General features: G+C 46.7%; 9 protein-coding genes across 9 annotated transcripts; 5 read left to right on the top strand and 4 right to left on the bottom strand.

The window, feature by feature from the left end:
- Positions 1-2,307: 2,307 nt before the first annotated feature.
- Positions 2,308-3,795, top strand: FSST1_008864 (uncharacterized protein; the record flags this gene model as incomplete). The annotated part of the gene is made up of 7 exons (XM_083225787.1): positions 2,308-2,361; positions 2,408-2,452; positions 2,502-2,549; positions 2,599-3,068; positions 3,123-3,540; positions 3,594-3,661; positions 3,714-3,795. 7 exons carry the CDS (start codon positions 2,308-2,310, stop codon positions 3,793-3,795), a joined length of 1,185 nt encoding a protein of 394 aa, XP_083084825.1.
- A 220-nt stretch (positions 3,796-4,015) lies between these two features.
- Positions 4,016-4,825, bottom strand: FSST1_008863 (uncharacterized protein; the record flags this gene model as incomplete). The annotated part of the gene is made up of 3 exons (XM_083225786.1): positions 4,016-4,303; positions 4,360-4,552; positions 4,605-4,825. 3 exons carry the CDS (start codon positions 4,823-4,825, stop codon positions 4,016-4,018), a joined length of 702 nt encoding a protein of 233 aa, XP_083084824.1.
- A 1,384-nt stretch (positions 4,826-6,209) lies between these two features.
- Positions 6,210-8,013, top strand: FSST1_008862 (MFS transporter; the record flags this gene model as incomplete). Its single annotated transcript, XM_083225785.1, has 3 exons — positions 6,210-6,548; positions 6,595-7,806; positions 7,855-8,013. 3 exons carry the CDS (start codon positions 6,210-6,212, stop codon positions 8,011-8,013), a joined length of 1,710 nt encoding a protein of 569 aa, XP_083084823.1.
- Positions 8,014-8,850: 837 nt separating this feature from the next.
- Positions 8,851-10,051, top strand: FSST1_008861 (Six-hairpin glycosidase-like protein; the record flags this gene model as incomplete). The annotated part of the gene is made up of 2 exons (XM_083225784.1): positions 8,851-9,906; positions 9,959-10,051. The coding sequence occupies 2 exons, from the start codon at positions 8,851-8,853 to the stop codon at positions 10,049-10,051; spliced, it is 1,149 nt and encodes a 382-aa protein (XP_083084822.1).
- Positions 10,052-10,613: 562 nt separating this feature from the next.
- FSST1_008860 (uncharacterized protein) lies at positions 10,614-11,913 on the top strand (the record flags this gene model as incomplete). The annotated part of the gene is made up of 2 exons (XM_083225783.1): positions 10,614-10,762; positions 10,812-11,913. 2 exons carry the CDS (start codon positions 10,614-10,616, stop codon positions 11,911-11,913), a joined length of 1,251 nt encoding a protein of 416 aa, XP_083084821.1.
- A 303-nt stretch (positions 11,914-12,216) lies between these two features.
- FSST1_008859 (uncharacterized protein) lies at positions 12,217-12,540 on the top strand (the record flags this gene model as incomplete). The annotated part of the gene is made up of 1 exon (XM_083225782.1): positions 12,217-12,540. One exon carries the CDS (start codon positions 12,217-12,219, stop codon positions 12,538-12,540), a length of 324 nt encoding a protein of 107 aa, XP_083084820.1.
- Positions 12,541-12,582: 42 nt separating this feature from the next.
- Positions 12,583-14,638, bottom strand: FSST1_008858 (major facilitator superfamily domain-containing protein; the record flags this gene model as incomplete). The annotated part of the gene is made up of 6 exons (XM_083225781.1): positions 12,583-12,940; positions 12,994-13,320; positions 13,370-14,073; positions 14,128-14,223; positions 14,273-14,438; positions 14,493-14,638. 6 exons carry the CDS (start codon positions 14,636-14,638, stop codon positions 12,583-12,585), a joined length of 1,797 nt encoding a protein of 598 aa, XP_083084819.1.
- An 877-nt stretch (positions 14,639-15,515) lies between these two features.
- Positions 15,516-17,283, bottom strand: FSST1_008857 (MFS transporter; the record flags this gene model as incomplete). Its single annotated transcript, XM_083225780.1, has 5 exons — positions 15,516-15,767; positions 15,820-16,401; positions 16,452-16,901; positions 16,957-16,963; positions 17,015-17,283. The coding sequence occupies 5 exons, from the start codon at positions 17,281-17,283 to the stop codon at positions 15,516-15,518; spliced, it is 1,560 nt and encodes a 519-aa protein (XP_083084818.1).
- Positions 17,284-18,075: 792 nt separating this feature from the next.
- FSST1_008856 (ABC-2 type transporter-domain-containing protein) lies at positions 18,076-22,970 on the bottom strand (the record flags this gene model as incomplete). The annotated part of the gene is made up of 2 exons (XM_083225779.1): positions 18,076-19,880; positions 19,928-22,970. The coding sequence occupies 2 exons, from the start codon at positions 22,968-22,970 to the stop codon at positions 18,076-18,078; spliced, it is 4,848 nt and encodes a 1,615-aa protein (XP_083084817.1).
- Positions 22,971-23,699: the final 729 nt, after the last annotated feature.

Here is a 23,699-nt window from a genome sequence, read left to right as displayed (position 1 = left end):
ATTAATATAAATAGTTAAGTATAAATAAAGATTAATAGCTTTTAATACCTCTTATAGCTATAGTTATTACTATATATTATAAATTATAAGTAATAACTATAATTATAATAATAAAAAGGAAGATATTCTTTTAATTAATATAAGAGTAAGTCTTAAATTAAAGGGCTTAAGACCTATAAGCTAGTATATATACCTATATATAATAGCCTCTAGTATCCTTATTAATACTAGTATATATTATTATACTTATAATAAATAACCTTATAGGATTAATAGACTTTTTCCCTTTAATTTTCCCTATTAATTTATATTTTCTTCTTTATAAGTTAATTAAATTACCTTTAAATATAATTCCTTTATACTTTAAATAAGCAGTTACTTTATTAAAAGTAAATAAGAAGAATACTATTATATAAAATTAAATTCTTTTACTTATTTTACTTATATTACTTATAACTTCTTTAATAATAATATTAATTATATAATCTTTATACCTTATATTTAAATTACTTATAACTTTAATATAAATAGTATTAATTATAGTAATTAGCTTTATACCTATAAGGGTTATAATTACTAGATTTAATATAATAAATAGTAGGCTTTTATATAGACTTTCTTCTTTAATAAAATCTTTATTAATATATATATTTTATAGTAAAAAGGGCAATATAACTAGAGGCTTTTTTAATTATAAAAGCTTTAAAGAGCTAAGCTTATTAATAGCCTTATTATAAGCTATACTTATAATAGCTGCCTTTATAAGAGATTTTAATATAATAATAAATTTATATTAATTTTATAGTATAATTATATTTAATACTATAATAATAGCTAATATAAAGGCTATTTTAAAGTTAAGCTTAATAATCTTATTACTTAAAGCTTATATATAAATACCTTAAGCTTAAAAAGGCTAAAGATTACTAAGACTTTCTATAAGTATAATAAATATAAAGTATTTTTATATACTTTATTAAGCTATTAATACTTCTTTTATATACTTATTTAAGTATAAAATATATATAGCTTTTAATAGTAAATTAACTAATTTATTTATTTTTATAGCTTATATATATCTAATATAACCTATAGGCATTATATAGCCTTAGGAGATATATAGGGAATTATTAGGTTTAATTAGTGCGGATCCACAATCTCCGGATCATGCACGCTAAGCCTTACGATGTGATTGGTTCATTTACCCCACGTGCTAAATCCACGTCTGAATCAGAGATGACCCGTGAACATGAAGCTCGATTCTAGGGTAGCAAGTAAACAAATCATTTGTTGACTTTTAGTCACCTTAACCTGACTACTTCTATAGTTGACGATGTGTTACGAGACAATCATTATAAACTTACTTGTATTTTATTGACGATCAGGTTAATTGTATGTTCCTCGCGGCCATTCTGGATAAACGCTGTGGTAATGTCCACGCTAACAACTGTGATAATCAACTGTGGTGATGGTAAGGCGACAGTCAATGTAGTCTTCTAGGCATATAATCCACACATTAAGCTTACATAACAAAGTAGGTAACTGAGCAAGCAAATATCATGTTTTAATCTTTACGAATTGGCATTTATTTTTATCTCCGATGTGCTGTACTAATTGCAGGTAATTTTCCATGTGATATTCCATGAGCAAGTGACCATCCACCATCATAGGTAGCGGATGTTGATGACCCACTTGAGCAGTTTGGCTAATGTTAGAGATGTCTAAACAACAATTGCTAGATAGTTAACAAGAGCAATCCTCACCAACGGCTGGCATAAACATATCGTCTACAAGCAGTGACCGAGACTAGCAATTAGACCTTGTTAATCCATACGTCCTAGTTGTTCCTATTCTGTGATTTCCCCAATTGAATGTGCAAGACCCATGCCACTGTTTGTTACCACCACAGCGAGTGCTTGGTAGGTACCTCGCAGGGATGCGCAGCCGATCAGACATGCTACGTCGCATACGTACGCGTAACAGTAAGCCACCTGTAAAAGCCTCGTAAAATGTGAATAGACTAAAAAGAAGCGCTCCCATTTTGTTTTTATTGGTCATAATTCACCCTTTATCGGTCTTTTCATGCCAATTCACCGTGACTCGCTCTTTTGCGACAAGATGCCGACCCGAGTTGCCGACCCAGGAGGGGGCCGATCTCGGGAATTGATTTCGGATATCCGGCAAAGCGAACACCCAGACGAGGTCCCTTAGATTGATAAGATGGCTGCAGTTAAAAGACCCTGTGAATCCATCTTTAATCAGATCTTCATTGCCATAATCTCATATCTCATTTTATCGTCTACCAAGATGACTGCCGGTCTTAAAAATGTTATTGTCGTTGGTGGCTCATTCGTTGGGCTTGTAAGTCAACCCCGACCATCCTCTGAACCTAGACTAACAATTTTAGGCTGCTGTCAAAGAACTTGCGGCTCTTCTCCCAGTAACTCATCGAGTATGTCCTTATAACATTATCCTCAAGTTTGAGTACTGACATATTCCAGGTCCTATTAATAGAACCGCATAGCCACTTCCATCATCTCTTCGCTTTTGTAAGTGTCTTGTTCACCTAAATAAATCTCCATCTACTAACTCTGCCAGCCTCGGTTCGCCATCGTCCCAGATTACGAACACAAAGCCTTCATCCCTTATACTGGCTTTTTCTCCTCTCTACCAAATTCTGCAAACCACGCCATAGTGAACGCCAGAGTAGTCTCTCTACAAAAGAACCAAATCACTATTGACCGGCCATGGCAAGGTTCAACAGAGATTCCATTCGACTATGCAGTCGTTGCTACTGGAACACGTCTTCAGGCTCCTAGCAACATGCAGCACGATGATAAGAAGACATCCGTCGACTACTTCAAAACCTATCAGCAGGGTATCAAGAATGCCAAATCGATCGTCATTGTAGGCGGCGGAGCGGTGGGCGTGCAAATGGCCACTGATCTAGGAGAGGTTTATCCTGAGAAGAAAGTGACGCTGGTTCACTCAAGAGATCGACTCATGCAGCTCTACCACCCCAAGATGGATGCCATCATCCGTGACCGGTTGCAAGAGCTTGGTGTAGAGTAAGTTGACTTTCTATTCCTTCTTGACTGGTCATTTACTAAAGCCCATGACAGTGTTATCACCGGCACACGTGCCTCTATCCCAGAAAGTGGCTTCCCAACAGACGGTTCAGAATTCGAGTTAGAGCTAAAGAATGGTCGCACGTTAACAACAAACCTTGTCATCCCAGCAACTGGTCAAACCCCAAACAGCCAGTTTCTACATGATTTACAACCCACTCCAGGACACAAGATCCTCAACTCGGCCAACGGCTTCATCAAAGTATCACCAAGCTTACAGTTCGCCGATCCAGGTTTCTCGAATCTGTATGCATGCGGCGATATTGCCGATAGCGGAGCCCACAAAGCAGCGCGACCAGGAGCAGCACAAGCACATGTAGTGGCGCAGAACATTTCAGCCGCCGTTCAGGGTGGAAAGCCTACAAATGAGATCACCGTTGATCCTCCAGCTATTCATCTCTCGCTTGGATTGGTAAGTAAACCCACCGTGATATGAAAGTTCTTACTGACTTTGATATGTGATAGACCAAGAACATGGTGTTTAGAAATCCTCCAAAGGGCCAGACTGAGCCAATAATTATGTGGAGAGACGAGTAAGAAGAACCCAAATTTGATTTGAAAGATGGAACTAACCTGATACTGCAGTGGTGCAAGGGATATGAAGATCGACGGTGTCTGGGAGAGAAGAGGCACGAGAGTTACTCGACCTGCTGATTACCATTTATGAGAAACCCACCGGCGCCGATTTGATAAATTTCTTTCGGATTATGTTTTGCAAACAGTCAAGTTAGATTGTTGTACCTGAATGATGCTTTCTATAGTTGGATATTCTTGTTGTGCAAGAGTGATGATGTCAAAGAAAGGAAGTCCACCCATGTGCCTGTGTCATTATTTTGAATTATTCTCCATGCTCAACATATAGTACAAACCCTCTGAAACCAACTCTTTTAATTCGACCCTTGACTTTTCAAAAACTCCCTTCCACCATCAACAATGCGCTTATTCTCGACCAGAAACGTCCCCTCTGGCTCACTCTCTTCACTGACAGCCAAATACGTAAAATACGCACCCAATTCGCGATTCAAAACCACCCAGTTATCACCTAATAGTGCTCTCGCAATTATGCCCGGAATCATCAGATTTTGCGTAACCACACCGCCTGGTCGAAGCACCAAGGCTCGCCAGACAGACTTGTGTTCTTCTGCTAACTCTCTGGACCGGACTTCACATAGACCCTAGATGACCACCGTGGTCAGATATGTTGTGATCAACAATTAAGAAGGAAAAATACCTTTAGTTTGCGAGGGTAGTCGTTAACCCATAGCTTTGCATCTTGATCTTGAATGACAAATTTGCCGCTGAGGTGAATAAAGCGGAATCGTGGTCGCTTTGGTTGTTTCTTTAGCAGAGGTGCGAAGGCAAGTTGGAAAGCAATAGGGTATTCCAGGTCTGCCCTTAAGTTTCCCCGGTATGAGCCCATAGCACTGGATATTCGTGTTAATTGAAAGCACAAGTTGAAGCATGCAAGAGACGTACCAGATCATGGCGGTGGCGTCAACATGAGGAAGCAGGACATCTTCTGGCCAGACAGAAAAGTCTTTGGTCATGACGGATTGAAGTTTTGAATTGTTTGAGACATCTGATGGGAGCGGGCGGCGCACGAAGCACACTACCGAAGTGACTTTTGGATGAGCGAGGCATTGACGGAGAGCTTCGCCTCCGATGGAACCAGATGCGCCGATGAAGAGAATCTTCATGATGAGTAGATGGTAAATGAATGAGTTTGTTCAGTACGGAGGATAAATAAATGTTGCAACGTGGTTATATATATGCATTCCTGGTTGTGGCTGATTTGCGGAGTTGCATGGATAAAAGTCCGCCAGTCCGACCATTGAGGCTCTGGTTTGGAGATTTGGGTGAACGCTGATTATCGTTTGGAATACGGAAAATGTGTCAAAATAGCGGCTCATATCAACTGAAATAGGAAGAATAAATATTGATCAGCCAATAGATCTGTATAATGGAATGAGGCTTAGATGCCGTGCTTACTCTCCCTTCTGGTAAGCCACTTGCTATTCCGTAGCGGACGGAGGTGGCTCACATCAGCCATTTCCCCTGTGAGACATTCGGATCCTTCAGGAATGCGGACATTAGTGGCGTCGGCGGATAACTCATAGGCCACATTGAATTGAGTTCGCAGAAGGCTTGATGCCATCTTTAAACCTGGCACATCTACGGGAACGAATCAAATAAATTAATGCCAGTTCGTTCATACAGTAGTTCGGAGACGAGTATAAACCTCATATCCTATTATCGGTACGGGAGTAAATAGCCTCGCCAGTTATTTGCTATCTAGATCACGGCCAAGATGGGAGTGATACGGCATGGCCTCACTTTCAAATCATTCCTGCAGTAGCTGAAGACTCGAAGTATTTAATCTACGTTCAACAAAATGTCCCTAATACTCTCGTGTGCCTTACTGTGTCACGTTCCAATTCCCATCAAATCGAAAACTACCATCTGAATCACAAAACACAACAACCGAGTCATGCAAGGCTGAAAAATACCCTTCTATTCAACACACAATCCTTCAATGAAAGCCACTAATTAGTTCACCAACAAGTTAAAAGACTCATAAAATTCAATCAACTACGTCGTGTCCCAAAAGTCATGGGCGTCATACCTCAAAAATATCCATGACCTCACCAAAACTACCCAAAACTCCACCACGACTCCATCGTAAAAGATCCCTACCACGCCAAACCAAACTTCTTTGAGAATACTACCGTAAGCACCTGTACTCCATTGGCTCGGCGTTTAGTACTAGACATGGCACGGCTCAGCCCGATCTAGATCTGCCAGCGATGATCGATCCCCGTTGATTACAGAGATGTTTCTACATCCGAAGCTTCCACTCTTAAATTATGAATTAATTAAAAGAACAGGACAAAAAGCTGGACCCGGTTTAGCGATCCTCGATCCTCTTGTTAAAGTACCTTTCTATGACACGATGATCAGGACGACTCACGCCGTATCCCTATCCCGTTCACTATAGAATGGGCGCCTCATGTCCCAATTCGGTTCTTGGCTCCCACGTTCTTCATGCAAGGCTTGTTTCGTTAGCTATCCTTGGCATCTACAATGAAGGGCCTAATTCGAGACACCATTTTTAGCCATATCCTTCGTCTCTTGACAGGTGGCAGGGTCTTCAAGTACCCCGAAGAAGAGGACCCATCGCTATGGAAGAAATACATTCACGCCGAAAAGTCGGCCAACATGGCTAGACATGGTCGAACGGAAGCGCCCAAGGACGATGGCGAACAACAGAGCAGAAGATCACAAACGAGGTCTTCTTCTTCCAATACGGTTGTGTCTTCAGGAGAGGGAGAGACTGTGAACGAACCCAGTGGGCATATTGTTGATAAAGAGAAGGGAAAGGATGTTCATGTCGTGGACTGGTATGGCCCTAACGATCCTGAGGTAATCCTTCCATCTATCATCTCTTACGATGTACTAACAGTTACAGAACCCCAGGAATTGGTCACGAATCAAGAGATTCTTTGTAACCTTTGAGATTTGTCTCCTCACCTTCTCCGTCTACATTGGTTCAGCCATCTACACCGCAGGCGTTCAAGACGTGATGCAAGTTTTTGGCGTCTCCCAAGTCGCTGCTACTCTTGGACTTACCCTATTCGTTGCTGGTTATGGTCTCGGCCCTATGATCTGGTCTCCACTCTCTGAGATCCCCCAGATTGGCCGTAACCCTGTGTACATCATCACTCTGGCGCTGTTTGTTATTCTTCAAGTCCCCACTGCCCTTGCAACAAACTTTGGTATGCTTCTTGTTTTCCGATTTATCACTGGCTTCATTGGATCGCCGTCACTCGCAACTGGTGGAGCATCCATTGGTGATATGTATAGCCCAGCCAAGAGAACTTACGGTATCGCTGTCTGGGGTGTTGGAGCCATCTGTGGCCCTACTCTAGGACCTCTCGTCGGAGGCTTCGCAGCTGAAAAGAAAGGATGGACCTGGACTATCTGGGAACTCATGTGGCTATCTGGGCTCTCTCTTGCTCTATTCTTCTTCTTCCTCCCCGAGACGTCCTCTGCAAACATCTTGTACCGCCGAAGTCGACGCCTGCGAAAGCTCACTGGCAACGGCAAGCTTGTCTGTGAAGCCGAGTTGGCGACGCAAGACATGTCGATGAAGGATGTTGCGTTGATGACTCTGGTACGACCATTCCAGTTGAGCTTAGGCGAGCCAATCGTGTTTGTGCTTAACCTCTACATCGCTCTCATTTACGGTCTGCTATACATCTGGTTCGAGTCATTCCCCATTGTCTTTGGTGAAACTTATGGCTTCTCTCTGGGTATTCAGGGTCTGGCCTATCTAGGTATTTTGATTGCTGTTTTCGTTGTTCTGCCGCCCTTTGTGTGGTATCAGCACAAGTACATTGAGCCAAAGTTTAATGACAACGGAGAACTCAAGCCTGAGTGGAGATTGCCGCCATCATTTGTTGGCGCGTTTGCGATCCCTATCTGCCTCTTCTGGTTTGGATGGTCATCACGGGCAAGTATTCACTGGATTGTGCCCATCATTGGCACAGGTTGGTTCTCTATTGGAGCATTCTTATTGTTCAACTCCGTCTTGAACTACCTCAGCGATGCGTATCCCGAGTATGCAGCCTCCGTTCTTGCTGGCAACGACTTCTTTAGAAGTGCATTTGGTGCCGGGTTTGTAAGTTTAGCCCATGACTGGGGTATATGCAGAAGCTAACATACACAGCCACTATTTGCGTCGGCTATGTACAAGAACCTTGGGGTTGGCTGGGCAAGTTCTACATTAGCCTTCATCTCCATCGCCTTTATCCCCATTCCGTTCTTGTTGTTTAAGTATGGTGAGTGGATCAGACACAAGAGCAAGTATGCTCGTCATGATCTGTAAGAATTTCCGGAAGCCCCGGACGACATCGGATTGGTAAACGGGATATCGGAAAGTGGGATAAAAACAGGGATTTGATCAGATTAGAGTCTATACAAGCTTAATACTTATTAGCAAGGCATGTAACCCTATAGGTGGATAAAATTTAGCGATGAATGTCATCAACTCCTTGTGCCCGGCTATCACTTGTTGGTTGACGGTTGAAAGACCCCAAAGGAACAGACGAGAGGAATACCTAATCTAGCTCAAGAGTCCGATAAGAACCATAAGATCGTCCAATATGGTCAAGATCTGTTCCTAACATCAGATGAAATATTTGCCACAGGGTGACAGCCAAGGCTGCATCACTCCTATATCAGAGACATCTGCAACAACGGAAGACATGGTCCTTTCTGAGAAAAGAACCTTCGCATTAACGTTGGTTGCCATCGAAATTCAACCGCCGCTAAGGCAGGGGGGCCAACATCCACTTTATGCAGATCCTAGGGTCCCCTGCTCTAACTGAAACAATCCGCTTGGTGGACGTATTCCTCCATCCTAGGTTTGCCCTTGCGGCGATACTACCCAAGACGGTGAAGATGCGCTGTGAAGAGTGGCAAAGCATTCTGGAGATTTGAGCTTATCATCTTATTGGCTGATTGTCAACTATCATGGGGAAAACATCGTCTATAATCTAAAATGACCAACACGGGTCAGAGTGGATCGCGCTCACGCCATGTTAACTTTAACAAAATGAAATAAATACTTTAATATTTCCACTGAAATGTCACTCGAGATTTTAGACTATCGATCTCGAGTCGACAACTTCTTCACTTTCGTTCTTACTCCTCATCTGTCGCCATGAAGTTCCAGTCTGTCTGCCTCGCCTTGGCCTCGGCCAACATGGCTGTTGCCAACAACCTCATGGCAAACCTTGCTGACTCTTGGATCCGCAACAACCATGAGACCCAGCGAGCTTACTGGTACGGCCGCGCTGTCGTCTTTGAGGGTTACGAGGCTGCCATTGAGTTGACCAAGAACCAAACCCTGGTTGACTGGTACCGCGATCAAATGGATCTTGTTGTCGCTGACAACGGAACCATCATCAAGTACGACATGACAAAGCACTCGCTCGACAACTACCGCATTGGCATGAACTGCCTCTGGTGGTACAAGCGCACCGGTGAGGAGAAGTACAAGCAGGCTGCCGACTTTATCCGCGACAGGATGAACCAGCACCCCAGAACTCCCACTGGCGGTTTCTGGCACCGAGAGCCTACTTACCCCGACCAGATGTGGCTGGACGGTATCTTCATGGCTGATACCTTTTACGCCGCCTGGACCAAGGAGTTCGATGCCAAGAACACCACCGCCTGGGATGATATTGTTCTCCAGTGGGACAAGATCCAGGAGGTCACCATCGACAAGGAGACCGGCCTTCCCGCTCACGGCTTTGACGAGAGCAAGACTGCTGTCTGGGCTGACCCTGAGACTGGTGCCTCTCCCATCATCTGGAGTCGCGCTGTTGGTTGGTACTTCTGGTCTCTGATCGAGGTTCTCGATGTCTTCCCCAAGTCTCACCCTGGCTACAAGCGTCTCCGAACCTACTACAAGGACCTCGCCTCTGCCCTTCTCCGTGCTCAGGACCCCGAGAGCCACCTCTGGGAGCTCCTCATGGACAAGGAGTACGAGGGTGTTGAGGGTAACTACATTGAGAGTTCTGCTTCTGCCATGTTCACCTACGGCTGGTTGGCTGGTATTCGCCGTGGTCTCCTCGACGAGAAGACCTACGCCAAGCCCGCTAAGCAAGCTTACAAGCGTCTTTACCGTGACTTTGTCACCAAGCACAAGAACGGAACTCTTACCTGGGAGGGTACCGTTGAGGTTGGATCTCTGGGCAGTGATGCTTCTTTCGAGGTAAGTTTGGCTTTTATGATTTCATGTTTGAATCTTTGCTAACAGTTTGCAGTACTACACCGAGGTTCCTATTGTTCCCAACGACACTCGTGGCCACGGACCTTACATGATGGCCGTCTACGAGTGGGAGGTTCGCAACCAATAAGCGAACGCTTTGATATGTATGAATGATTCGAGTATATATTATTACATCATTAGATCACATAGGAGCTGCTCTAGGTAGTTGGCTATGTTTTGAGCTAGCTTGACCTTGATATTATATAATTCTACATCCTTCAGCGTCTTTGCGCTGCTTTTCTCTGAACGATCGCACATACCTATTACGTTGAATTGCCTGGCCTAGGTATCTAATAATGACTGTCTTTATCAGGAAGACGCGACGTCAGTGTCCATTTAAGAGGTAGAATTAGCTGCATTTAGGTAGACAGACAAGCTTTCTATCTGTAACAGCCAATTCCGACCAAAGTCCAAATGCGATATTAATTAATTGACATGTCAACAAAAAGGTCAATTAATTCTTATTTCGGTATCTTTACATTCCAATACCAGTACAGTTACGTCATGTAGTCCCGCTTCCGGCCTTACGTCATGTCTCATCTATCATTGTTACTGTCAGATTCACCTGAAAGCTTCGCCCTCAATCTCTTCTACATCTGATCTAAACAACAAACAACTCAAGTTTCCCGGACTCTACACCAACATTCAAAATGGCAGAAGTCGCAGCAGGTGCTCTCGCTGTGGAGCAAGTCGTCTCTACCGGCCTCCAGGTCGGCGCAGCAGCAACCGTCGCGAGACCTACACAACCACTCACGGCAGTCCTTAGCCAGTTTGCGTCAACTCCACAAGAGGATGACTCGTAGGAATCCATGAAACGATCACCCAATTCAACGCTGACTCAGGTACAGACTCTCTCTAGCCCGCTCCCACCACTCAGTCACAGTCATCGACGGCAAAGCCTACATCTTCGGGGGCAAAAAGGACGATGGAAAACTATGCAACAACGATGTTCATGCGGTCGCTGTCCCAGGCGAGAATCATCCTCGGGGCGAGGGTGAGTACGCTTGCTACCCAGCTGTAGGCGACGAAGGACACATCCCCTCTCCACGGATCAATCATGCAGCTTGTGCGCGTCGCAATACCCTCATCATCTTTGGCGGACAGAATGCAGAGGGTCAAGAAGCAGATGATGAATTCACGCTTTGGGAATGGGAACCCAAGGCTGCCCGATGGTCAGCGATAGAGGCAGCCGGAAAAGCTCCCCAGTCCAGACACGGCCATCAGATCTTTTACGATGCCAAAAAGGACAACCTAATCCTACATGGTGGCTACGAGAACGAGCAACGATCGACGGGTACCTGGCTCTTCGATTTCACCACCCGCCTATGGCACGTTCTACCCGATGCGCCCGCTGCACCTCTCGCCGCGCAGTTCGTCGAAGGCACCCTGTACTCTATCAGCGCCGAGTCGGACCTTCATGGATCAGTACACTACATTAAGACCGGCTTTATTCAGGACGAGTCAATTGACCAGCTCCCCGAGTGGACAACAGTCGACTTCCCCTCTAATCCTCTTGTCCCCGGTCCTCGACCACGTGTAGGAGGCGCTTTGATTCCTGCCACCACAGGCCACGGCCGTCGGTACCTACTCTACCTTCTGGGTAGCCGCCAGGACGCCGACTTAGCATCCGCAGACAAGTCCTTCACCGAAGAACATCCTTTTTACTCCGACATGTGGTCCTTGCAGATACCCTCGGATGACTACAGTGCGACGCGTGTGAAGGATGCGATCCGAGGTGTGATTCCTGGCGTTGAGAATGGTGCGTTTAGCTGGCATGAGCTTGAGATTGCGCCGGCAGAGATGACGCAGGAGGCTGGAAAGGTTCATCCTGGACCAAGGGGCTTCTTCGGAGCAGATTCATGTTTAGATGGGAAGGGAATTTTGATGTGGGGTGGTGTAAATGCGAAGGGAGAGACTGAGGCTGATGGTTGGCTTTTGAAGGTTTCTTAAGCAGGTTAAAAATCATGGCTGATGTACAGTTAGTGTTATACACGGGCCAGGTGGGTAGGCAAAAGGAAGACTAGTAACAGAAGATATTATTACTACCTACTTCATACAAAATGATCACACTCATTAAATTAAATACCTAGGTGAACAAACATCACAATGACTGAATTATGCTGTCACGATGCCATCTTCCAATGACGTACAAGACTGAGTCAGCATATATTCTGGCGTTAACGTCAACCAGCAGTGACCATTTATTTCTTCATCTCATGTCCTCAGTCCGTCAACATCAACTCGGCCATGAAAATGAGGCGCAGTATCTTCATATCAAGTTTAAGGGCAACTATCCCCATCAGAAGAACCCAAACAACTTCTCTGCGTGCTGTATCCGACACTGCAAAATCTCAACCCATGAATCAATCTCAGCCAACACAAGAGGAAGCTACACCAAAATCAGACGAAATCAAAAAGGTCGCACGTAAAAAGACGAGCGCAGAGCTGGACCAGGAACTGCGGGAGAAGCTCGAATCTCTTTCGGGAGAAGGAGGAGGTGCTGGAGTTGAATATGAGGGTGGGAAAGCGGAAGGACTCAAGAGAGGTGTCAAGTCGAATATGTTTAGAGTGATATGAAAGATTGGGTACTTATTTCTATGATTGTGTCGTCGACCAGTGCTAGTGAGTGTCGTACTTGACTTCCTGTACAGCTTCCTTTACCACTGTAGGCTGAACTTCTTGATCGGCAGCCTTGTTCTCATCGATCTTTGCTTCATCAACCTTGTTCAAATCCACAGTCTTCAGAGCAAACATGACGATGAGCATAGGCGCAAGAGCACACGTGGCAGCGATGGCAAGAAGCCTTTGTGTCTCGCGGTATGCTTGGTCAATAGCGGCTCGAATAGGCGTCCCCTTTGCGAACGTTTTAGCAACGACGATGGATTTGTAAATCTTTAAAGCATTTGGTTTGGCTTGATTGGGAAGGTAGGCTGTAAGTTTCTTCGGAAGCATGTTATTCCAAATCGCACCTCCGACGCTGAAGATACTGTTAGTAGGATGAAATGGTCAGATAATTTATGCAAACCTTACCTAGTACCGATGGCAGCGCCAAAGTTCATGGCGGCGTAGTAAACGCCCGTGACGACGGGAACATCCTCTTTAGCAACAAGAGCTTGAATGGACACTTGTGCAGCTGTTTGATAAAACGCACGGCCAACACCGACGAGAGTCTTTGCGGTGATGAAAGACGCCTCGTTGGCGTGGCCTCCGTTCATGTTTACAAAGTAGATCATCAGGCCTTGACCGAGAACGCAGAGGGGAACTCCGATGAAGACAAATATTTGACTGCGCTTGGTGTACTTCATGAGGATGCCAACGAGAACAGAGGCGATCTGAAATGCCAAACGAAGTGCATTGCTGGTCACTCGAGTTAGTGTCAGGTCTTATTCTTGTCGAGATAACTTACTCGATGCGAGTGGCGTGGCCTGGGCTAAAACCACCAGCTACCTGGAGGTAACTAGGGAAGAAGAGTGTGAAGCATGAGTAATGAAAGAAATCAAGCATGGACAGAACACATGCTGCCACTACTGTACGTTCTTTGATCATTCGAAACGGGACAAAGGGAACTTTTGCAAATTTTGTATCCCAGACAAAGAAAACTGCAATGACAACAACACCAATGACTAGCATGGCGATATAACTCCCTTGATCCCACCGGTCACTGTTCCTGGCACCAGTAAGGGATAAGGGAATAAGAGTAAGCCCAAGACCAACAACGAGCAAAAGAGCGCCAGCAACATCGAGGTCAACCCACAGTAGGTTCGCAATGCGTTTACCCAATGGCTGAGTGCTATCGGCAGCGTCCCAGGCACCTTTTCGTCTATATCCAGCCTTGCGAGCCTTCCTCTGTAGGATGTAAAGGGTAATGATCAAAGGTGCGGCGCAGAATGGTAAAATGACGGCCCACATTCCATAACCCCATCGCCAAGTTGAGTGTTTGAGTACACTGTCAGCGACAACGGAGCCGAGATAGAGTGTTGGTATCGAGGCTATAGATTCAGGGAGAGAAGTCCAGAGACCGCGATTTATGAGACTGGTCGTGTCTGCGATGAATACTTGTTGCATAATGACATAACCTGTATCGCCGATGGCTTCAAAGATACCTCCAGCCTATAGTGTATTCAGTGAGCTGCGAAGTCATGAAAGCTGGAAGGGTAGACACACTATGTAAGTCTCAATGTTCTGACAAGCTGCGTACATGATTTGTGAAAGAACAAGGAACAAGATGGAAAACGTAAGGCCTTCAGCTCGACCAAAAACCTGGAGCAGATCAGTTGAGCACATACACGTCCCCAAGCGGAATGCTTACATTGGAGAACTTGGCCATGATAGGATACGTAACGAGCCCAATGATGGTGCCGACTACATTTGCAGTTGCGAGGGCTGAATGTCGCTGAAACGCCGACGTAGCATACGCATCGTAGACCTTGGTGGCATACTTGAGGAACGAGGTGATGAACGTTGTCGCGAATAGACTGTCCAGATCAGTGAATGTTGGATAATGAATGAATCAGACGGCTAAAACGTACCCTGTGAACGCGATGATTAAAGCCTTCTTTGACCATGAGTCCCGTAGAATATCTGTATTGGTGAGAACATGTTTGTCGTTTGCCTCTTTACGAGCAGCTTCGACATCGCCTGAACTGCGATGATCAGAAGTGTTTTCTATAACCATTTTGACTTCAAATTGCAAAATTATAGGAAAACTCAATGTTACCAGGTTGATTCAGCTGCCATCAACAGGTTATATCTACGCTGTACCATACGTGCGGACAAATTCCGCCCTCCCACAACCCGTCAGACCACTTACCTGGTCGCGGATCCATCTAATCTTATCAGATCCGCAACCGATCTCCTTGCCATTGGCTACCATAACCGGTGGGCAAGTTGATGGGCCGATTCGTGAGTCGAAAAAGCCTCAGATGTACTAAGGTCTTTACTAGATTTGGTGTGGTTTCTGGGCTTTTCACGTTCACGTAACATGTGATGTTATCAATCAGATCAGCAAAGTGGACACGATGAGCCCACAGTGTCGAAGTGTCAGCCTTTACACTACTAAGATGAGGTATGCTAACAAGCAAGAAAAATCTTGGTTTCAGTCTTGGGTTTTACGCAGTTGCTATAGTTGACACTTGCAAGTCTTGTTCGGTAGGCAGTACTAATGCTTGTAAGAGAGGCTGTTGGCGAGAGAGGATAGGTAGGTCAGGTTTCTTCTCAGTCACTTCGGTCCAAGTTGATCCATTGTTCGAGGCGAAATCCACCTCAGAATTCAGGTGGCTCACACGAGTTGCCATATATGGACAAAAGACACGAATACCGGGGTACAAACTCAGAAGCCAGGATTTATATACAACAAGAGATGGGCAGGTATGAAAAGAATCATCACATGATGATAGGTATATAGTACCTTTTTAATTACAACTATTATATAAAGGTTTGTTGATCAAACAACGAATGATTTAAAAGCAAAATACCACCCAGCACGTATATTGCACAATTTGAGCGCCTGTCCATCTATCTACTACGAAACCCCTAACCAGTAGACAAAGCATCTACTCAAGGTTGTTGGGAACCTTGGCCCGAATCTTTGGCCCATAAAAGTAAAAGACAACGGGCACCGGTGCAAGTACCAGAGCTAGGAACGCCAGTATACTATTACCCCAACCAAGACCAAGATCATCATACATAGACAAACCAGCCAGAGGAAGAAGAGCACCAGCGAGAGAACGAAGGACCGTCTGTGCCGCGACAACTGAAGCAGCGTATGAGATGTATGCGTCAACGAGGTATGTTTGTAGACACATCTGTCCTTGTTAGCATAGATACTGATAAGTGTAGATCAAGAGAGTAACTTACCATGATGCCCATAAGGCCAAAGCAGAACAACGCAACGCCAATCATGGGTACAATCCAATGCGTATGCTGCTCAGTCGACCAACCGTACCAAAACAAAGACGCGACAATGAGTAAACCCGAAGGCATTGTCATCCAGATCTGCAATCGATCCTCAGGAACAGTCTTTCCGTTCTGTGCAATCTTCTTCTTGACAACAACATCTGTCAAGCCTCCAAAGATCATTGTTCCGAGAAGCATGCCGATGCCGGTGGGGAGATAAGCCAGACCGATTGTTCCTGTACCGAACCCGTACTGCATGGCAAACACAAAAGAGAATGTGCTGAACATAAGGTAAAGTACGCCGTAGACCATGGCGACGTAGAGTGAGAGGATGAAAACAGGAAGGTGGGTTGTGAGGAGCTTCATGGGTCGGATGATGGCACTGCGGAAGCGTTGCTTGGCTGTGACACCGACGGTATCGAGAACGGAGTACAAGTCTTGGTTGCCGGTCTCCTTCTTTAGTTTGTTCACCTTTTTGCGAAGGAGAATAGTTGCATATGTCTCCGGTGCACCAAAGTAACAGAGGGTGCCCATGAAACCGGTCTAAAATGTCATCAGCAAAAGACTCATCTCAACAGGGTCGCGAAACTTACAAGAATAGCAATCAGCCAAAATACCCATCGCCATCCAATAGCCTCAATCATGTATCCACCAGCTAGGGGTCCAATACAAGGACCCAGCAACGGTCCCATAGCCCATACAGCCATGGCCTTACCTCTCTCCTGTACCGGAAAGATATCAGAGATGGTACCACTACCGTTGGTGATGGGAGTGGAACCAAAGAAACCCATCAAGAAGCGAAAGACGATGAGCATGGGCATGTTCTGACTCAAAGCAGTGGCAACGGTCATGATCAGGAACAGCACATTGGATATGTTGAAGATTATGGCACGACCATAAATTTCGCTGAGAGGTGCGGCGAGGAGAGGACCGAAGGCGAAGCCGAGGACGTATACGGAGACGACAAAGGTGGCGACGTTGCGGTTTGAGGTTTCGAACTCGCGCATAATGTCAGGGACGCCAGGGGCGAACATGGATGAACCCTAGATACCTATGTTAGAGATGTACTATGTGATGTTCTTTCGCTTCGGTACGTACGAGTGGTCTAAACATGGCCAGTTAGTTAAGAGACTTTGAAGATGAGGCGCCAACTTACGTGAGAAGAGTCATGACTGACAATGATCCAATGCAAGACCACTTCTTCTTGGCTGTCCAATTCATGGGGTTGTTGGGATCATCAGGTCCATCCCAGCCAACAGCGTTGGAATCTTGCGGCTGAACAATGTCTTGTCCCTCGGTAGCCTTCTCCTCATCACGCACCTTTCCCGTACAACTCCCATTGTCTGAAGGGGTAAGTGTTCGCTGACTCCCAGGACGAATATCCTCCTCCAACGGGGTACTCTTTGAAGGATCGTTCGTAGCCATGATTAGGTAGTTAAAAGCTGTTCAAACAAGAAAGTGTGCAGAGCTATGAGATGGAGAAGATGAAAACGACAGATGGTTAATTTATAGAGGCTAACAACAGGCTATCTTGGGCAAGCAAAATGTGCAAGCCACCAACTGGAAACGCCCGAAACCGAAACCGAAGAGCATAAAAAAAAAAAAAGGAACGAAAAAACAACCAATCAACAAACGAATATGCAAGTTATCGGAGATGATGGGAATGAAACATGCGCCGGTTTTATGCGGGGCCCCATAACGGGAGATGTGATATCCGGTCCGTTAGTTATGCATTCTAGCCGACTTTTGTGCAATGTTGTGCAAGCTTTCGGCCGGATCGCCCCTTTTTTTCTTTTCCGGCCTTTTAGACGTATGCAAATGGAGGAGAAGCTATTATCGCAACTCTAGGCTTGAAATGACTCATGGAGCGTTTCAATTCTTTCCATTTCGATTTAATATTTGTTCGTCATGAATTGCAATGCGGCAGCCACTGAAGCATGTCTTACAATACGAATCACCAGAGCTGACAAAAGCACTGTGAGGGAGGTTTGATCCGATCAGGCTGTCGCAAATCGGCTGCATACCCGCTGTCAGATAGCCTACCTATCTCCGATACCCATGTCCATCGTGCTTCCTCACCGGCTGACTTGTTGTCTCGTGCATCACCAGGTGCAATAGCTGAGAAAAGCGGATTAAATCATCCGCCAATTAATTAAATATAGATAAGCTAACTACTCAATCTTAACCCTAAACTCTCATCATACCCTGGTGTTCCATCTAAGATTTGCGCTTCTGCATAATCTTCTTAAAAGGGTTCTTTCCGCGGAACTTTAACCAAGTGCCGAAATATACAACGGCATAATTAAATGCAATAAAGGCGCAGAAGATACCAAAGTCCCGCCAAATATGTCTGTAGTACACACTAAAACTAGCACCGAATTGATCACCGACCTCGTACTGGCAAAACTCGCAAATGCCGTTATCGCCAGTTTGGACGTAGCCACCAGCCATCTCAATGAATGACTTTGTGTACTCGGCGCACGATTGACCCGAAGGAGGCTCAAAGCGCGCAAACTCACCTTGCTCACAACGAACAGGCTGGTTGTGGATTACGGCAGCAAGGAAAGCTTCGAGTAGGTAGTGGAAGGGCGTGAGCCAATACATCCACTCTCGCCAAAAGGTGGGCAGACCCTCTGGTGGGACAACGACACCACAGAAGGAAACGACAAACAGGAAGAAGATGGGGACGAGAAGAGAGGCGAGCAGCTCATTAGGGGCGAATGCAGCAATAGCTTGACCAAAACTCGTGTAATACAGCTCGAAGAGGAGAACGAGGAGGAATGCAAAGCCTGAGACAAAACTCGACGCCCGCCAGCCAAAGACACCCCACCACCAGCAATTGAAGTAGATACCGCCTGCGACAATGCGGTAGGGTATCTCAACAATAATAGCGGCAGTGGTCCATGCAAACCAGCTGTAGATCTTTGCGTTGTTCTCACGCCACTGGAAGATCTGACGCGATTTTAGAAACACGGGCTGCAGCTGCTGGATAAGCGGCGGACTGATGGTAAGCGTCATGAAGATGGAGAACAGTCTGTTCTGGTAGTCGATTGAAGCAAAGCCGACCTTGTAGAAGGTGAAGCAATTGAAGAGGCCTGTCGCGACGTGCAGCATCATGTTGCCAAAGATGTAGTCGGGCGATCGCCAGTACGAGATGAAGCTGCGACGAACAACGGCCCATGTTTGGGTGGACAATGGCATAGCATATTCACGGTCATCTTTCAGGCTCTTGGAAGGCTCAACGCTGCGACGGTGTTCAATCATTTCGTCAATCTCCTTCGCACGCTTCTCGCGCTCAGACGAATCGGCCCAGACGTCACCCCAGTCCTGACCATCGTAGTCGGGGTTACCAGCACCAATTGCATCGAGCATGTACTCAGCCGGATTAGCGTGGGGAGGGCACTTGGGGCCACCATTAGACTCGAAGTAATTGATGAGGTTCTCCGAATCATGTCCTAGAGGTCCGTGATAGGCGACGCGGCCGCCCGACTTGAGGAGGAGGAGCTCATCAAAGTTCTCAAAGAGGACAGCAGAAGGCTGATGGATAGTGCAAAGGACGGCCTGGCCTGCGTCGGCGAGCTTGCGTAGGAAGCGGACGATGTTGAATGCAGCACCCGAGTCAAGACCAGAGGTAGGTTCATCGAGGAACATGAGCAGTTCAGGCTTGGAAGCCAGCTCGACACCAATAGTTAAACGCTTTCGCTGCTCGGCATTGAGGCCTTGGCCAACGGCACCAATGATAGCGCCGGCGATATCGCGCATCTCAAGAAGATCGATAATGGTCTCGCAGTAGGCCATCTTGTCCTCCTTTGAGACTTCTTGCGGTTGTCGAAGAAGGGCGGAGAATTGAAGGGCCTCGCGGACTGTAGCGGTCGGTTCGTGGATATCCATCTGTTCCGCGAAGCCGGTCGCGCGCTGGAAAGATTTGGGAAGAGGGCGGCCGTCGACGAGGAAGTCACCAGTGATGGTGCCAAATTTAAGACGCTGGGCCAAACCATTGAGGAGGGTTGTCTTACCCGCACCTGAAGGTGTTAGTCGATGATAATTGACGGGTGATTGAGTACCTTACCTGAAGCGCCCATGAGAGCTGTGAGTTTACCTGGCCGAACATAGCCCTGTACATCCTGAAGAAGTTTCCTCTCACCATTCTCAAAAGGGATTGTATAGTTGATGTTCTGGAATGTAAAGACGGTCTCGTTCTTGGCGACTTCTTGAGTAACCTGTTCGTCGCTCTTGGTACGTTCGGCGTCACCAGCAGCGACAGGATTGCTTCGACCAGACTCTTCGTCGTTGTTGTCGCCCTTGGCCCGACCACCGGTAGCGATTGACTCCTCAACCTTCTTGGGGACTTGGCCGCGCTTGAAGACAGTAATAGCACCACCTCCCATGTTGGGCTTCATGAGTTCCATGCCCAAGGCAGTGAGGAACACGAAAAAGAAGAAGAAAGCCCACAAGAAGCCAAAATTGCGCCAAAGATGAGCACGAGTGTACGTAAAGGATTGCTGAATGTAATCGGCACCAGAGACAGTTGTTGATCCGCGAGTTGAACCTGCCAATGCACAACCTTGGTTCTGGGCCTGGACACCAGGGCCCTGTGGAACGAGGTATTGGCCTTCACAACTGAGCGAGAGGTTGTAAAACTCGTTGGCCATCAGACACTCAAATCCGTACTGGATCCAATTGATCCATCGTAGCCATCCAAACCAAGGATGCATCGAGTCGGGTGGGATAAGATAGCCGGTGTACACGACAAGGATTTGGATGGCAACGCCAGTAAATCTTGTCGCCACATCCAACGTCCCGCACCACGCAGAGATGGCACGGAAGAAAGCATACGTCACCATTGTGACAAGCCACAGGATAAGACAGGAGATGAAGAACTGTGATGCCGTACGAGCCAGATTCGCCATGAAGTAGATGAGCACGTTGAAGATAATGACCTGGATAAACACAAGCGGTACATCCACCACCGTCTGCGCAATGGCAAATGCGGAGGGGCGATAGAACGAGAAGGACTTGTGCTTGAGAAGAATGGGTTTAGATTCGAAGGCAGCTGTCTGTTCAGCCAGGGCAAGCAGGGCGTTGAACAAGAGGAGGAAAAACAGAGCACCACCACGAGGGAATGCACCAGCAGCTGTATCAGGAAGATTGAAGAAAAGCGAACCGACGATGAGACCTTGGAACAAAAGGCCTCCCCATTTACCGAATAGCGAGGCCTTGTCGCCGAACATGACGAGGAATTGACGATGTGTGCAGGCCATGACTTGCTTGTGGAAGGCAATTTCGTAGTTCTTCTTCTTGCTCTTTTCCGACTCGTGCGCGCGACGCTCCTCGGTGAGTGTCTGTAGTTCGGCCTCAAACTCATCAATATCGCGAAGGTTCTTCTGGTAATCTTCGCTCCGACGATATGCATCAGCAAATTCCTCAGGCGTGCGTGGGATGCGATTCTCCCAGCCCTTACGAATGCTGCGCTCGTGATCATCCGTCACGGAAGTGAGGAAGTCAGCTGTTGTCCAGCGCTCTGGGCAATCGAAGCCGAGATTGAGGAAGTAATTCTTCGCATCCTCAGAGCGACCAAAGTACAAACATTGTCCATGGTCAATAAGCAGAACTTTGTCTACAAGGTCGTAGAGCTGTTCACCGGCTTGGTAGAGCGACACAGCAGTAGAGGTATCGGCCATGTTGGTCATTGCGCGGATGGATTTGACGTATTCGACTGCTGTGCTGGCGTCGAGACCTTTACTCGAATTGTCCCAACCTTGGACCGAAGCACGAGTGATCATGGCCTCTGCAATGGAGACGCGCTTTCGCTCACCACCAGAAACACCGCGGATGAACTCGTTGCCTACTTTTGTACCAAGGGTGTGCTCGATCCAGAAGAGCTTGGTGACGACACGAAGAAATTCGCGGACGTAGTCTTCTCGAGACTCTCCCTCAAGACGAGACTCTTTGCCAGGCGTGCGCGTCTGCAGAGCGAACTTGAGTGTTCGCTTCACTGAAAGCGTGGCATAATGCAGGTCGTCCTCGGGATTGTAGATGACCTCGCCTCGGAAGTCCTTGGCCATAACAGCAGAATCGGTTCCACCATATGTAACATTTCCTTCGACAGACTCAAAGCCCGCGCGCTGGTTACAAAAAGTTTTGAGAAAGGTACTGCATCCAGCGCCAGGGCGACCAAGAACGAGCAGTAATTCGCCCGGTCGCACGCAGCCATCAAAGTTGCTAATGAGGTCGCGAACAGGCGGTTTCGCAAGAGCAGCTTTGGGACCTTGGGTAAAGAGCTTAGCCAGCTTTCGAGGGAGACCCATGAAGAAGTCGCCCACGGTCGGCTGAAGACTAGAACCCAAGCCCACGCCGCGAACAGTCAATCCACGGAAGATGACACCGCTATGGCGCGTCTTTTCCTCCTCGCTCTGCTGTTGTCGCTTTTGTCCAAAGATACGGGACATGAGTCGGTTAAGCTCTTCATTGTCTTCGCGCTCTTCTTCCTTCTCGGCCGGGGTGCTTGCATTCGTCTTGCGACGGGACAAGACTCGAAAGAGGTCATCTTCTGTCCGGTGGGATTGACGCTTCTCGTAGGGTGGTCTGTCGGGTTTTTCGTCGGTGTTTGACTTTATGGGTGCGAAGACTGGGTCATCGGGAGTAGAAGGGACGGCGGAGGAATCATCGTTGACGACTGCGCTGTTCTTGCGCTTCTCGTTGGGTGGCGCATCGTGAGGAGCAAGGATTGTGCTCGATGAAGAGCGTCGCTCAGAAAGTGGTGGTGGTGCATTGCTGCCATCATGGTTGGAAGTTTGATGTGCCGGGATGTTGTTCTCGTGAGGGTGTTGAGAAGCCAAGTAACCCCCGGTAGCAGCCCCGGCGGCAGATGCACCAAGTGCCGCTGAAGTCCCGTTACCGCTGTAACGGTAACTGTCCTCTTGGCCAGACGTGACATTATCATAGGTCGTATAACCAGCCGAAGTACCCGTATCACGACCTGCAAAACCAGCCTCAAGCCTATCGGCAGTGTCGATAGTGGGCGTCAACTGGTTCATAGAGTTGACACTGGGCGTCACAGGGAAACCGCCTGGGATATCCTCATCCCGAGGCGTTGGTCTCTCATCAGCCATGGCAAGAAACTATTGTCCTCAAACTGTGACAGATTACAGAATCACTGGCTCTTTTCCCTATCATTTCTGGGCAATTGTTTACTATAATACACAACTATTTTTGTTTGTGATATCTATGACGACACCAGATCTACCGCAATCGGCTTTTCGGACAACTTTTCGACCGCGACTGATATAACTAAGAGACGGAAGGATGCGCTTGGTGGAGTTGTAGCGTCATAGACTTTAAGCTTAAAGTGGCCCGTGGACATTTACTTACCCTATATACTACCCGGCTCTTCCGAGTATTTTTGAATAAGACGTTTCGACAATATCAAGGCTATCTCCAGCTTTTGGTAGACTTTCCACATGTTAGACTACTTGATTGCGTTGCTTTCCAGCACTAGTTACTCATGACGTTTGACGCGTGGAGCGGCGGCCTTTTTAAATGTCCGTTGGTGCCTCAACTTACACTTTGACTTTAGTAATCCAAGTAGGACATCGGGACGATCGAGGGAGATCGACCGTGGATCACACGTTCGGCAATTGGATATTGTTATGATGGGTGAGTGCTGCACTGAAATTCCAATTCTCGATTTGTTTTACAATTTACCGGCCCCGATATCAAAATTGTGTGCCCGTTAGGGCCAAGATGGCTGTTTAATGAGATGACTCTGCCTATCGTATACTGTCCTGTCGCATTCTTGCGATGGCGCGTCAAAGACATGGCGGCCATGCAGGTAAGATAAT

Source organism: Fusarium sambucinum, chromosome II, assembly GCF_050947815.1.
Source record: "Fusarium sambucinum isolate potato_lamoka chromosome II, whole genome shotgun sequence".
Lineage (NCBI taxonomy): Eukaryota > Fungi > Ascomycota > Sordariomycetes > Hypocreales > Nectriaceae > Fusarium > Fusarium sambucinum.
The sequence above is the reverse complement of the archived record's forward strand: the minus strand, read 5'-3'. Positions and strand labels throughout refer to the sequence as shown.